We start from the raw sequence: 15,343 nt of genomic DNA, 5'->3' as shown, positions 1-15,343 counted from the left end.
GGATAGTGTCTGCCTAAGAAGGTAGGGGTTTGCAGTTCAGATGTACCCACTGTTCCTGTCTTGCTCCAGAATGGCATAATACTTGTTTTAAGTGCTGTACGGCAGGAGGTGGTACCTGCCATGTGGAAATTTCCAACTCTGAAGAATACAGTGGATTGTATAAGCTGTACAAGCAATACAGGGCTGCCCTCCTTCATTATATGAAACTGACAATGGAGTTCATCTCATTCCTTTAGCTAGGTGAACCCATGAAGGCTTCTTTCCAGTAATCCTCTTAAGCCTTGATATTATATCTTTTATGATGATGATAAATCTTTTCTCACTTTTGTGTAGTCGATTTTTAAAATATCAGGAAGGCTCTAGTTTGAGAGATTTTGTGATCTAGCAATACTATTATACAATTTCTAGTTAGTGCAGCATTTAATCTATTGTGTAATTTTGGGTTCTGTGCAATAGTTTTTGTACTAGCAAAGTTGAATAGTATTCACAGTTAAGACAGATGTCTATTCCATTCAGCTGCTGTAGATTTAGAGTAGTTAACTTCAGAGGTCATTATTTAAGACTTTTTTCCAAAAACACAGCAAAGTTGTGCTTTCATGAAAATAATCTCTTTTAAAAATTGTCTTCCATATGTTTAAAGGGATTTGTGAAACACTGAAACATTTGTCTTATGCTCTTATTGAGGAATCATTTGTGCTCTCTTAAAATTCTCTTATTGTCAGATGTTTGGCATTTTTACTCTATAGTATGCAATTTTCCTTGCCAAAATAAGCATTCTGTCCTTCATACTTGTCCATTTGCCATTTTATTTAGTACCAGGTTCTCATCCTACTGCCTACTTGGTTTTCTTAACATAAATATGTAGGGGAGGCCCTCCCAGTGTGTCTTTCCTTTTGTTGAACAATAACTAGACTACAGTCAGTGATGATTTGGTCAAGTTGTACTTTGTAAGTTGTGCTGTCTGAAGAGGGTCTGCAACATTCATGGGATTTGAAAAAAGAGTGGGGTTGTCCTTCAGGTTCTCTTGGAAGGTCCTAGAACCAAACCCTCTATTTACTAGCTCTTACAGAAGAAAATAATGTAAGCAGTTGTATGTTTGCCATCTGTATTTAAGCTGGAATCTTTGCTTAAAGATTCAGTTATGGTAAAAATGTATCGGCTTTGGCCTTACTCAAGATCAGGGATCCATCTAAAAGAATGGAATTTAAAATGCTCCTCTTCCTGATTTGCAAAGATAAAAGCTAATGGCTTAATTCAGCTTATCATTAAGGTACAAGGACCTCTCAAAATGGACCAAAAAAGGCAGTAAAGACTGCAGAAATGGTTACCAGAGCAGTCTGTGGCAGTGTGTAGGTCTTAAGAGACCTGTTGCTGAGTACCTCAGTGTATTATCAGTGTAAGCGTATCTTTCAAATAGAAAATGTATTATTTTTTATCTTCATAGGTCATCTTTATTTATGGCCAAATGATTGCGAAGCAGGGTTGTTTGTTTTGGGGTCTTTTTTTGGGGGGGAGGGGGTTTAAGATGGAGTAATAAGTAATTGTTCCTTATTTCTAATACCCATTTCTTAGCCCACTTGATATTGAATTCCAAATTATGTTGCTAGGCAGTTTAATAGAGGTATGTTCCTGTTTTTACAGGTTTTGGAAGAAAGGATGTGGTAGAACACTTGCTGCAGACTGGAGCCAATGTTCATGCACGTGATGATGGAGGGCTAATACCCCTTCATAATGCTTGCTCCTTTGGTCATGCTGAGGTGGTTAGCCTGTTACTGTGTCAAGGGGCAGATCCAAATGCCAGAGACAACTGGAACTACACTCCTCTGCATGAAGCTGCTATCAAAGGCAAGATAGATGTGTGCATTGGTAAGTATCTGTTACTGATTATATCTGTTTAATTAAATGCAAATGTATTGTACTGAGTTTGTATTCCTAACGGTTGTTGTAACTATTTATGTGCCACTCAGTAGCCACTGGGATCTGCTGTTTTTTCTTTGTTTAAAAAGTTGGTGTTTTTCACTTGCAGTAATGAAGTCAGTTGATATGAAGATGGCTTTCCAGGCATGTACCATAATCTTTATTAAATTTGTGTCTGGAAGAATAAACTAGATCAGACAACTGATCTATCAAAATTTATTTCCTAATTAAGGTTAATTTATGATTATTTTACAAATATATTGTCTTGGCAGAAACAATGTGAGAATGCATTGGAAAATAACATGGAAAATTACTCTGTGATAACATCTTGACTTCTTGAGTCTGAACTTGGCATTTATGTTCTTTTGTCTGTGGTTTGAAGGGGACTTTTCCCACATTATAAGAAATGAAGAGCCAACTTACTAGTATTAGGTGGCTTTGGAGGACTAGTTCCATGGTAAGTGCAGCATGGTAATATATTTGCGGCATATTTTCTAGAATGTTTCAGCAATTTAAAATTTATTTGTATCATATTAAGTGCTCTTTCATCTGGATGTCTCTTATTACAGCATTTCTCAACCTGTGGGCTGCGACCCAAAAGTAGGTCTCAAGAATATATGAAAAGGTTGCGAACAGACTTAAAAAAGGATCAACAAATTAAAAAAATGGATTCTCCTTTAAAGGAGAAAAACATGGGAAACCATGGCTTTTTCCCTTGCATGCTGGCAGAGTTCCAGCCTGCAAGGGGCTGCTTGAAGACCCCCTGCCCCACATACCCACACACTGGGGGGCTGGGGGCAGCGGGTCAGGAATAAGGAGCACTGCATTGGGAGTGGCCATCGATGTTTACAGATGGGTCCTAGTACAAAAAAAGTGAGAACCACTGTTTTATTGTACTTATTCTTAACCTTGGTACTTCCTTCGTTTCTTTTTTGTTCAAGCAGAGTTCTCTATTTTTTATTTTAAAATTGAAGTAGCTTGAAAGTGCAGTGTCATATGTAGAAGAAATTTGGTACCAACTCTTTTAACTATTGCTCCTTTGACAAAACTGAATTATAAAAATCATCTGGTTAATAACACTGAATCTAGGGAAAGAAATTTGGATGCTGAAGTTTTAGTTGTATGTTATAATTGTGATAACACTGATTTAGGATCTTTAAGCAGGAGCTTGCGCTGTCTTGCTCTCTCCAGCAGAGTACTGCTGGGAGCGTGGTGCTGCTGGGGCAGGTGCTGGATGGGGTGGAGAACATTTATCTCTTCATACAGGGGGTTCTTGTGGTATACCTCCATCACTCTTTTGTGGCAGTGGCATGCTGTGATGCACCATTTGAGAATCACTGCCATAGACATTCAAATTGGGAACATAGATTTTGAGTAAGGGTAATTAATCTTTGGAAAAACTAACCAGGGGACATACTGGATGTTCAGTCACGTGCACTGCATCTCAGTGTAAAATTTCAACACAGATAAGAGCCAAGTATTATATGACAGAAGGAGAAATCAAATTCACAGAACTACAGGAAATAATCTATGGGTTTTAATGAATCACAGCTAAAGAAGAACCAGCATTGTAATGTGTTCTGCATAATGAGGGCAAATGTTATTTTCAGATGCATTAAGGGTGTTGCATATAAGTTACAAAAAGTAATTTTCACTCTACTTGGTGTTGATGAGGCTTCAGCCAGTGTGCTGTGCCAGTTTTGGGCACCTCACCTCTAGAAAGGTATGGACAAACTGGAGAGAGAGTCCCAAGGAAAGCAACAAGACTTAGGAGGCTTGGAAAACATGACCTGTGAGGAAAAGGTTGAAGGCTGCGTTTGCTTAGTTTAGAAAGTAAGACTTTTGTGTGTCCCACTAGTTTGGTTTTTTTTTCTCGGTAGATAAAATCTTACAAAGAAGATGATCACTTTTTCTTGATGTCCACCTTGTAGGACAAGAAGAAATCTGCAGCAGAGAGAACTTGGGTTAGTTTTGGGAAAGGATGTGTATGGCAGTTTACCTAGAAAAAAAGTGGAATTTCCCTCACTGGAGTTTTTTCAGCAGACACACAAACATATTAGGTATGTTCTTCTAATGCTGTATTTTTTTTGCATACAACATGGACTTCTCCACCCCCACCCCTATAAATCAGCCTCCCAAAATTGTGATGTATGCATTAAGTGTGGAAGATGATTTTTCTGCCCAGGAAAGAAGCAACCTGATTTGATTCCTGATCCATGGTGCAGCAGCTGTGGTACCACTACTGAGGCAGCTGATGGGGAGACTTGACTTAATTGCTCATTGCTCCTCACTCCAGGGGTGTTAACAACCATCTCTTCTTTTTAATGGTCTTGATGTTCCACTAAAGCTAACCTTTCTTAGGGCAGTTTTGCTGTCTGCTAGCTGCTTCTGGTCTGTTTCACAGCATTTCTGGCTCGAACACTTGAGCTCTTTTCAGAGTCATAGGTCCACCCATGGAGACCAGTGTTCATCAACAGCCAGGGAATCATGTTCAGTTATGCAGGAAAGGGAGGGTGAGTTAGCTGAAGATGAGGTTCTGCCCCTGCTCTGTGCAGCAATAACTTCAGGAAAATCTTCTTTTCTTTGTTCTGCCTTTCAAAGACAAGGTGGGTATTATATTTGGGGAATCTGTGTGAAAATACAGTATTTGTCCTGCCTCAGGGCAGGAGGATGGTCCTGGATTTCTTGGGGTCATTTCTAACTCTGCATTTCTACAATAAAAATAGGTGTCTTTCCAAAACCTTTACAGTTGTTCATCTGGAATATATGAAGTTCATATAGGAAATTGTATGTTTTGTGTCAGGCAAGAGGCCACCTGCTGGTCCCCTGTTTGGCTTTAAAATCTGTTAACAGAGATTCTGGATCCAGCGATGATCCTTTTATCTTTTAAAGCAATATGCAAACCATACTTTTGCAAATTCTAGGGTGCCTTTGATCGCTGAACAGCTTAGCTTGATTGAACACAACTTTAACTGTTCACGGTCAAATTTTAAGTCACCTGGGAACTGCTAAGATGTTGGCATTAATTTGTCAATTGTTGGGTATTTTTCATTTCAAGTCACATGCTTGGATGCTGTCACCACAGAGATTACTAATAATATATATAAAAGCCAGTGAGCACAACTAAGCTACAGTGTGTGACTGCATGCTGTATTTTTACTTAAATGATTAAAAAAAGTTACACTATTTAATATTTGCAGTGTCCGCTCTTAATACTAGTCTCTCATTTCAAACTACTTTCATGTAACTTGACACCTTTTAGAAACAAAATACAATTTTTAGTGTCAAACACTAGTCCTTTATCATGTTTTTTGTTGATGAGTTCTTGATTTTTATGAAAGGCCTTCTTTAAGATATCAGAATACAGAGCAGAGTTAATTTAATGCGTTAAGTTGTTGAATAAGCTAGGAAATGCAAGAAGCTTGCCAGAATAGATGGATAGTAGAACCTTATTTGTTCACTGAGCAGTGTTTGTTTTTTGTAGCATAACTGCCACAAAAGAAATTGGCTTGTACAAGCCAAATTATCAGATACTAGATTTAAACAATCAGGCATGCTTTTATAAAGTATTAATAGAACAATGTCTGTTGACACTGACACAACATATGAAAATTTTTATTCCTGGACTCAAATTCTGGTGAAACCCAGTAAATTTTCCTTTTAGAGGCTGGAGGAACAAATTTTTCTATTTTTTCTTTCTTTTTTTTTTTGGCTGTCTATTCTCAGCATTTTCCAAATGCTGTAATTCAAGATGCCCCATTTATCCTCCCTGATCACTCCCCCTTACCTCCCATTTTGATATAACCCCTTTTACAAATCATTCCTAGCATGTCAGTGTTGTTTCTTCTGCCAGTAATATGGCCAGGAAGTGGTGTATGGTAATTGAGGTGAATAAAATGGTCCAGGAGATATGGAAAACTCATGGACAATGATCTTTCAGAGCAAAACTAAAGACAGCAAGATAGTACAGCTGGATGACAGCAAACGATTGAGATTGTATTGCGTTAGAGCTGAAGAATTGTAGTTTTTGGTTTTTTGTAGTTCCATAGCTTAACATGGAAAATACAATGTGAACTTGTTTTCAGAGGAAATGTGCTTCACAGCTGGGCAGTTTTTTTTTAAGGTTTGGCAACTGGGTACAAACATAGTTGCTGACAAGCTAATACATGGGTGTTATGCCAAAAAAGTAAAATCCACTGCATTGCGCATACAATTTTCTCAAGGGAAACAACATAGAAGGTGCATGTGTAACTTGACAAGTTACGGTCAAATTTTCTAGTCTTGCCTGATACAAGACTTTTTCAAACACAGAGATCAAAGAAAAGAAACAGAAGATCCCAGAGGGTTGCAAATACCCAGCCAAAAAACTTGGTGTGTCCTGGCTGTCTTTTTAAGGGATGTTTAAACACTGGATTTTTAATGGTTATAGTAATCAAAGCTTTGTGTCTTAGCCTCACTTAATGAATGTGTCTGTTCTAAAAAATGACTGAAACATTAGAAATAATACTGTTGGGACAACATTTTGGTGATATTTATATATCTTGAGTTGGCTCATTTGTCATGAGGCTGCACTGTCAATGTTTAGATTCAGCTCCCAGTACTAATGAGAAGCATTTTGTTAACTTTTACTATCAAAGACTGAATACTGTTCATTCCCTTAGGGAAGAATCAAGCAAGAATCACTTGAACAATGGATGCTGCAAAGTCTTAGTAGAGGTTTTAGAAGCCAAGCTAGGGAGAAATAATGCCATGGAGAATGAAAAATTTGAGGAGCATTTTTGGTAAGGTTGTGAAGATGCTAAGGATTTCTTGTTCCTATAGAATCCTAATTAAAATAAATATTAAAAATGCTCACTGTTTTTATAAGGAGGTGGAGAGAGAACATAGCTTACAGGGCCTAGAGAAACATACGTTTTAGCTACTTTCAAAGGAGAGTGGGGAGTTGCTGTTCAGAAGCATGCATCAGTTATTAGGCTTGATTACATAGTCATGATCCTGTAGGTGAGCTGCATCAGTCAAACTTCAGCCTTAGTGAAATGGGGTTATCGCTGGAGCAGTTTTGCTATCCTTTGATTGCTGCAGACAGAATTATACAGACACAGCAGGTGCATTTTTAACAGGTTTTACCTGCATTCATTGATATTGATTCAATTGTGATGTCTGTTTATACCTATCGTGTTTGCTCTTGTTTTGAAACAGAAGTATGTAGATTCATCAATCTGTTGGGTTACCTGCTGATAAACAGGGATCAGGGTTTAACGTCTTCCATGGAAAAATGAGGATTTCTCCCTTTAATGGGGAAAATCATGGATTTTTCCCTTTGAAGCCAGAAACTGCAGGTTTTTCCTTGCAGAGTGGCACAATTCCAGCTTGCAAGAAGCTGCTTGGCGGGGAGGAGGGGGGGAAGGTGATGGGAGGCAGGAGGCACCACGTGCACACATGATCACCATTACAGCCAGGCAGGGTGATGGGAGCAGCTTCCACAGCTGCCTGTAGGTAAGTCTGTGGGGGCAGGGGGCCTAGACTGCATGGTGGGGCACAGTGGAGGCCACAACTCTGCACTACTGCAGTTGTCCTGTTCTTGTGGGGTATTGGGTCCAGCTGGGCTGCAGCCATATACCCTGCAGCCTTGAGATTCAGGCAGCAGCAGTGGCTTGGTGAGGGAGGAAGGGAGTACATGCTGCACCCTTGCCCACTGGGCCAGGTGCCCTTGGGGCAGGGTTGTTGCCTGGGGTGCAGTCCCGCTGGGGCGGCGGCGTTGGAACAGCAGCGGTGCCGGACTCTTGGTGGTGGTGCCTCTGTGAGGGAGGGAGCATGTGTTGCACTTTTGCTTGCTGCCCCTTGGGGGCAGGGTTTGGTGCTGGGGCTGCTGCGGTGGTGGTGCTGGTGCTGGTGGCGGCACAGGGCTTGTGGCAGTGGCGGTGACAGCACCAAGTCTGCCGGTCTGGCCAGGCTGCAGCTTTGTGCTCCATACCCCACAGAAATCTGGGAGGGGAGCATGGGCCTATCATTCCTCCTCAATGTGCCACCAGTGGGTGTACCCAGACTGCCCAGTGCCATCAGGGGGACACCCCCCAGTGTTGCAGGGCAGTCTCAGGCATGCCAGAGCTTGGCCCCCATTGGCCCCTGGTGGTCCAGGCAGTCTGGGAATGGCATGCCAGAGCCTAGCACGTGGCCCTGATGGCATGGGGCTTGTCCAGGCCGTCAGCGCCCAAGCTCTGACTAGTCCAGATCAGCCCTGCCCCTCCCTCTGCGTCCCCCTCCCCCCCCGGCTTGGCAACTGGTGCCTCCTGGATCTGGGGGGGCACCTGGGGTCCCCCCATGGCCGATCACCACCCCCCCGGCTGAAATACTTCGGTTGACTTCCGGGTTCGCTGTCGAGCATGTGGAGGGCCCCCCTGCACTCCTGTAGGACATTCCATGTGCCCTATCATTGCAGTGTTCACAAGTCGCACTGGTACCTTGAGGTATGTAGAAAAAAAACATTTAAAGCTGTGTCTGTGTCCAAATAGCTGATTCTCTGAATCAGCATTGAATCTTCAGATTTGGATTCAGCCTAATCAAATTGGGACAGTGATCTAAATCAATTAATCGAATCACTGTCCCTGATTTGGGCTGAATGTAAACCGAATAGGGCCTGCTTTGAGCACCCCTACTCAGCACCACAAAGCAGCTGGTGAGGGACACACACAGCTGGACCTGTTTCCTGGTGAGCAAAGGGGGCAGGGAGTGCTGTGATTTTTCCATGATTTAAAAAAAAAAATCAAAAATCAAATACCAAAATATGCTTTAAAATTGCAAATATATCAATAGAACATTGTGTTCAACTGATACCTATATCTATGTAGTGACATTTGATTTTAAGTGGGAAAATGTGGATTTTGGGGGTTTTAATAAGAGAATTTGAGATTTTTACACGGAAAACCAGAGTCCCTGTCTGTAAGTCTTGATATATGTTGGTTCAATTAATTTCTAAGATTTGTATAAAATTTCAGAGTTCTCTTTTTTCCTGAATCACTGAAATTTAATCTTTCCCTATCGACTAACGGTGATAGGACAGTGCAATTTAAGTTGCATCCTTTTGTGCGCTTAACCTTGTCTATGTAACCAGTATTTTCAAGAGCTTTCCCCTATTGCTGCCATTCTCTGTAGCAAGAATTTCACTTCAACTGAGATTTCTTAAGAAATCTTTTGGATTCTTCTAAAATTGCATTAGTTACTTAGGTGCAGGGGGTTTTGTCTGCTGAAAATGATCTGACTAACACAAAAACATACATGGTAGTAGTGAGATGCTCCTATGCACATAGATGCAAAGGCCAGTTGTAACTGAGGTTCCAACAACAAAGGCCCTTGGAAGTATACAGTATGGCCAAGGCTCTTAGTCTTCAGCAGGCAAGACCTGAATCCTAAAACTTAGCCATAACTTTTGCTCTTTTCATGTGGGGAGAGAGGGGCAGCACATCTTTCTTAATGTGTATAAACTGTGTGGTGCCTTTTTTGTAATGACTATTTCAGATGTACAGCTCTTTGGAAGATATTTCAATAGCACTGTGGGAATTTACTGAAACTTTGAAGCTGTAGAGCTGGTAACACTATAAAAGGAGATTTTTGTACGACTAGATGTAATAGTCCTTTCTGGTCTTAAAATCTAGAAAAGTTAATTTCATGTGGAAATAATACATAATGAGCATGAAAGATGCATACAGAAATGTCAATACAGCAAATCACTGAACTGCATTTCAGATTTGCATGCTGTTGAAAATACTCATAGTGTAATAGTGTCAAAATTACTGCGGAATAGGGGGTCAAACATGGATAGAGATGGTTATAGCTTAAAATCAATTTGAAGAGGGGGGTCTTATTTGAAGAGATTCATTAAAATGGGTTTAAATTACTGTCATGGGTTTTCAAGATTCAATAAAACTTTCCCAAACTTTTAAATTTGATTTCTGATTTTGTCCTGAGCAACTTTTGAGTACAGTACTAAATCTGGACTATCTAGCTCTAACAAGGCATAATGAAGAACTTAAATGTGCTCAGGATAAAAATGTTTTGATGACATCTCTTGCTGAGATACTTTGTATGACAACAGCTGTAGTTACCATATTTTCTTGCATATAGCACATCCCTGAATAAGTTGCCTACCCTGCTTTTGAAAGCTAGAAAGAAGAAAATCTTTCACCATTTCTGCTGCAGGAGCCTCTGCTGGGGGAGAGAGAAAGAGGATGTGTCCAAAATTGGCAGCTAGGGAGGCTCATGTTACAGGGTTAGTGTTTATTTTAGCACCACCCACCTTCCCTCAACCACTGCAACAGAGGTAGAAACTGCTGTTACCATATTTCCTTGTTTATACTGCACACTCAGTTTTCAGCAGCTGAATTTTAGAGAAAAAGGTGCATATTGTATGAGGAAATATGGCATATCATGACTTGCTTGTTTCATAGCCAAAACTTCAGCCTCAAAGTCAGATCTCTTTCTGTACAGACTTGCGAAATCACCTTTTTCTTCTTTATACATTGAAATCACCATTTCTTGGACTTGGCTCTGAGAAATTTAGATCTAAACAACCCTATTGTAGAACCTGGAATCATCTGCATCTGTCAACACAATGAGATGTTTGAGTTTTTTGTCTCACTGGTTCAGTTTTTTTTTAGTAGAGCTGAAAATAAGCCATCACTGCCAGAGTTAGCATGGAATTCAGCATCGTTTAACTTGGTTCTCAAAAAGTCTGTTGCATGCCAGCACCTTTTCTTCACTAATTCATCTTTGCTAGACAGAGACCTTATGGTTGCAGCAGGATCTAGCAGAAATTCAGCACTGTAAAGCAGTGATTCTCAATCAGGGAGTTGCAGCTGCCTGCGTTGGGGGGAACTGTACACTGCAGTCTCAGGGAACCTGTGCAGCATGTGGCCCAGGGTCTGCAGTCAGCAGCTGAAGGCTGCACACCACACCAAAGTTGGACAAGCCCAAAATAAACTATATGGGGGGGTGGAAGACCTGAAGCAATGTGCCAGCTTAGTTTTGCCTGCTAAATACCTGCATAAATCAGGGTCTTGCAGTGCTTCCGGAAGATCTCAAAGGGGGTGGGGGGAAGTCCTCAGTAGTTGTTCCCCAGCCTCAGAATTATTTCCCACATTTTTGCCAGGCAAGCTTAGTGCCTTGATGGAATTTGCAACTTAGGTTTTCTTAGCTGACATTAGGAATCATGATAGGTTATAAGAGCGAAGGTGGTCCCTTAGGTACTAGCCATTTGACTCAGTTTATTTTAGGGCCATGTAAGTCAAAATGTCCACCTTGAATTTCACTTTTCAGTTGGACTTGAGTCTTTTTGTCCAAGGAGGGAGTCCTATGATAACACTTTGTGATTTTCAGCTGAACTACCTTTATTTTCCCAAATCCAAGAATATTTCCAATTTAAGATGACCCTCCAATAATTAATCTTTTTCAAATTTTTTCTAAAAATTGGGTGAGGAACTGGCTGCAGGATAGGACCCAGCAGGGTAAACAATAATCTGGCATGCATCAATCAATGCATCTGCAACAAAACCAAGGAGGTGATTCTTCTGCTTTACTCAGCACTGGTCAGACTGCAGCTGGAGTACTCTGTCCAGTTCTGGGCACCACACTTAAACAAGGACATGGACAGGAAGAGCCACCCATATGATCAGTCTTACACTTCAAGCCGTACGAGGAAAGGCTGAGGGATCTGGGACTCTTTAGATTGAAGAAAAGAAGGCGGAGAGGGGACCTGGTAGCAGTTTACCACTACACTAGGGGAGTATGTGGCCCCCCCAAGATTGGCTGGTGCCAGCTTTTGCAGAAAGTTGCTGCTTGCCAGCAGTCCCCACCTTGCTGCTGATGTGTTTGTGGGCAGTCCCTGATTGTTGCTTGCTGCCATAGTACCCCTCCAAGTCTTGGGAGGTACCTGTCGTTCATGCCCAACCCTTTCCTGTCTGTTCCTCAAGACTCTATCGTTACTGAACCATTCCTGTCTGCCTTGCATCCCCCTTTCACAAGTTAAGAGGGAGAGGACTTCAGATATCCCAGATTCAAGCTGTGCCTTTCTCATGATTGGCATGTGAAATTCTCTCTTGTTTGAGAGAGTTTCGTGTGTCTGGGAAATTTTCTGTGAAATTCTTCCTGGCCCAGGAGGCAAATAAGCATGAACTTGGCACTAGCTCTACTTCTTGCTTTCTTCTTTGGCTAGAAGCAGCTCTTGACTTCCTTGCCAGATCTGACATCAAGTATATTCATGCATAGTCAGCTCGGTTCACCGTTGCCAACTAAATCTAATTTCATAGCTCTGTTTTTATAGTGATGTGGTAGGACATCATAAATTGGATTTTCTGCTTCTCACCCTGCTTCACTGGCTCCACTTATCCAGCCTGCACCAGTTCTATTCTAGAGTTAGGCTCTTGTGCCTTGGCACTGCCAGTAGATGATAGATTCTTATTCCCTGGTCAGATCCAATGAGGAATACAGTTTCACTCATCACTTGGAATTGTATAAGAGATGAAGATTCCTTAGAGAGAGAACCTAGGACACTGGTCTGCTCTCCAGGCCCAATGTTTTTTGGTTAGTTATTGCACAGTGTCTTCCTAGCTTTACCTATCTGTTCCTTCATGGGCCAAAGGCAAGAACCTATGACTGAATCTGGCAACAGGTCAGTTTGACTGGCCGCTGCCTCTTCTATCTTCCAGCTTCCCCTGGATCAGCCATCTGCTATTTTCCCCAGATTAGGAAAACTCCCAGACCTAGATTCTAAGGAGGTGAACCTCCTAGAGGCCAATCCCTTTTCTTCTTCCTCCTCATTGGGGCTATTGCCCCATCATTACTACAGCAGATGGACCATTTGGGGAATTTTCAGGATGTAACGAAATGGTGTGGCTCAGGCTCTGCAGGTACCTTAGAGGAAACTGAGTGCTTTTATAAACATGTAGATTTTCTTCAGCAATCTGTCCCCAGCAAAGTGACCATCTTCATGACAAGGTTGTCATAGACTCTGGTAAAGAGCGTCTGACCATCCTGGCTAAGTGTATCCCACTGACTTGAGACAGAGCTCCCTGTAGTGAGAATGGATATTATTTTACACCCACTCTGCACACTCCTGCCTGGTCACCATGATGGCCAATGAAAAAGCAAAGTGATTATGCTGTACGCTCAATGACAAAAACCCCAAGTACTTGGACTTATTGAGAGTAAATCCTGCTCTTTTTCAGTGAGCCCTCAGTTCCAGGTGGTGAACTGTCTGGAACTGATTGCTAGATAGCATTTTCATATCTATAAATACATGCAGACAGTATTGCATCCCTGGAATGACATGGCTTCATGGTTTTTCTCAGAAGAGCCGGCAACAGTTAAATCACCCTTTTGGATATGGCAGATAGACCTGAATGGTCCAGGGCCATACAGTAGTGGTCATCAGTCCTTTTTTCTGCCTTAAGAGTTGGGCTTCCTAAGGAGAGTTGAGAGTTCTGTGGAGGACCTCTGTTTTTGGTGGAGCAGGACTCTGTTTCTAAGAGGGAGTGCTGCATACCTTAAAGGATTTGGGGTCATGCTGTATCTGCTTAAGGTCTGCCCTCCTATGTGTAAGCAGAAGCATAGATATCAGCAATATTCTGGCCAAAGACTCTGCAAGGAGCCTAGCTAAACAGCTGCAGGTCTGATTCTGTGTTACCATATTTACTTGATTTTGAGATGAGAGTCCGCCCATTCACTTTTAGGAGGGGGTGGAGATGTGGACAAAGCCTTGTCTTAGAATTGAGTATCAGACCATTCCAGCTGGGAGCTGTAGAGAGTGGCTGTTCAGGGAGCCCAGGTGGGCCAAGGCCATCAGTGGCATGCAGATTCCTGCCCCTGTTCCCCCCCTCCCCCCGTCCATTTCTCTTGTTGGCAGGGAGCCAAGCAGGGAAAGAGGAATCTGTGTGCCACTGCTTTGGTTCCCAGCTGAGTCAGGCTCCCTATGCAATCACTCCCCACAGCTCCCAGCTAGAGCAGTCTGACTCCTAGCTGACACAAGCTTAGGGTGCCCAGAATTGTTCCTGCCCTGCACTGCAAGGAGCAGCTTTGGCAGAGTGTAGGATCCTCCTTCCAGCTGCCAGTGGGGGGAAGGGGGGGAGCTGGGTAGGAAGGAGTAAGCTTCTATCACTGTCCTCAGCCAAGCTGAGCTCCCTGCACAGCTGCTGCTCATAATACAGCTGAGGAGTTGTTCTGGGGCTCTTCTGTGCTTGGATCAGCTGGGGAAAGCAGAGGTAGGAGTGAAAGTGCAGGTGGTGCAGGGCAGGCTTCAGGGGGCATGGGGCAAGAGAACAGATTGCCTCTTTCTTACACTTCTTGCATTCCTGCCACCTTTCCCCATACTGCCTGCCTCCCAACCCCTGCCCACCAAACCACTGCTTTCCTATCGCAGGGGTGGTGGGAGGACAGATGCATGTAAGATGACCTGCCAATAATTAGGTTCTAGACATGGAACATTATAACATTATAATTTTCCATGTCTAAAACCTAATAATTGTGGGGTTATTTTAAATTCAGTCATCTTAGATTCAGGTAAATATGGTAGTTGTTTTGGGTTGGGCTGATCCCTGATTGATCATCTGACAAGCTGCACTGTTGTATGCATATCTCCCTGTGCTAGCAAAGTAGCTGATCATGTTGTTGGAATTTAGATCCGTTTTATTAGTGAAGTGTTTTAGCATAATATGAAATACTCTGTTTGGAACAATTGTGGTGTTGACATCAACCCAAATGGTAATTAAGAGTGTTCTGCTTTAAATTCTTGTACAACTGGCTGGTATCAGCAGAGGTGCCATGCCAAAAATGCCACATGACCTTTGAGAGAAGCAGAAAGCTGAGGAGCACAGCAAAAACTGAAGATGGTCTGGAATACCATGGGGCTGTCAGCAGATTTATGTCTCTTGGCCATGAGTAGTTAATCTGGGTTCTTTAGTGAGGCTGGGGATTCCCAAAAATAGGATTTCTTTTTTGAGAAGGTCTTTAACTTGGTTCCCTGTCAGACCCTACTCGGAGACAGTTGACTTAATGCAGAGATAAACATGCATGCTCAATAATTCAGAAGACAAGCTATTTGCAGGAGAAGGGTATGTTTGGGGCTCAAGCCCAACAAACTCTTCAGTGGGGAGAGGAAGCTGAAATGCACTATGGCAGAGGGTGAACTAGTAGTTAAAATAGTTTTGGGGTGGCTGCAGGCCCCTTACCCCAACCCCCGGCTGCTCACAGCTCCGTCCCACACTCTGTCCCGGCTGTGCAGCCCCTGCACCAGCCTCCCTCCCTCGCCATGGGGTGCTCTGTCTTCCCCCCCCACCACCACCCCTTCCTTCCCCCCTCGCCCCTTCCCCCATAATACTGCTCTCCCAGCTGCCCAACTGCATATGGGCAATCAGATGAGTATTGAGTGATGTGGCTT

At 42.5% G+C, this 15,343-nt stretch overlaps 1 protein-coding gene across 1 annotated transcript in view; it reads left to right on the top strand.

The window, feature by feature from the left end:
• Positions 1-1,465: 1,465 nt before the first annotated feature.
• Positions 1,466-15,343, top strand: part of TNKS (tankyrase) — a 264,386-nt gene continuing 250,508 nt past the window's right edge. Inside the window, exons 1-2 of the mRNA XM_019521853.1 lie at positions 1,466-1,481; positions 1,642-1,866. Coding sequence (XP_019377398.1) covers positions 1,466-1,481; positions 1,642-1,866 — 241 coding nt within the window. The remainder of the gene's footprint in view (positions 1,482-1,641; positions 1,867-15,343) is intronic.

Source organism: Gavialis gangeticus, unplaced genomic scaffold, assembly GCF_001723915.1.
Source record: "Gavialis gangeticus isolate Ggan-Ray unplaced genomic scaffold, GavGan_comp1, whole genome shotgun sequence".
Lineage (NCBI taxonomy): Eukaryota > Metazoa > Chordata > Crocodylia > Gavialidae > Gavialis > Gavialis gangeticus.
The sequence above is the reverse complement of the archived record's forward strand: the minus strand, read 5'-3'. Positions and strand labels throughout refer to the sequence as shown.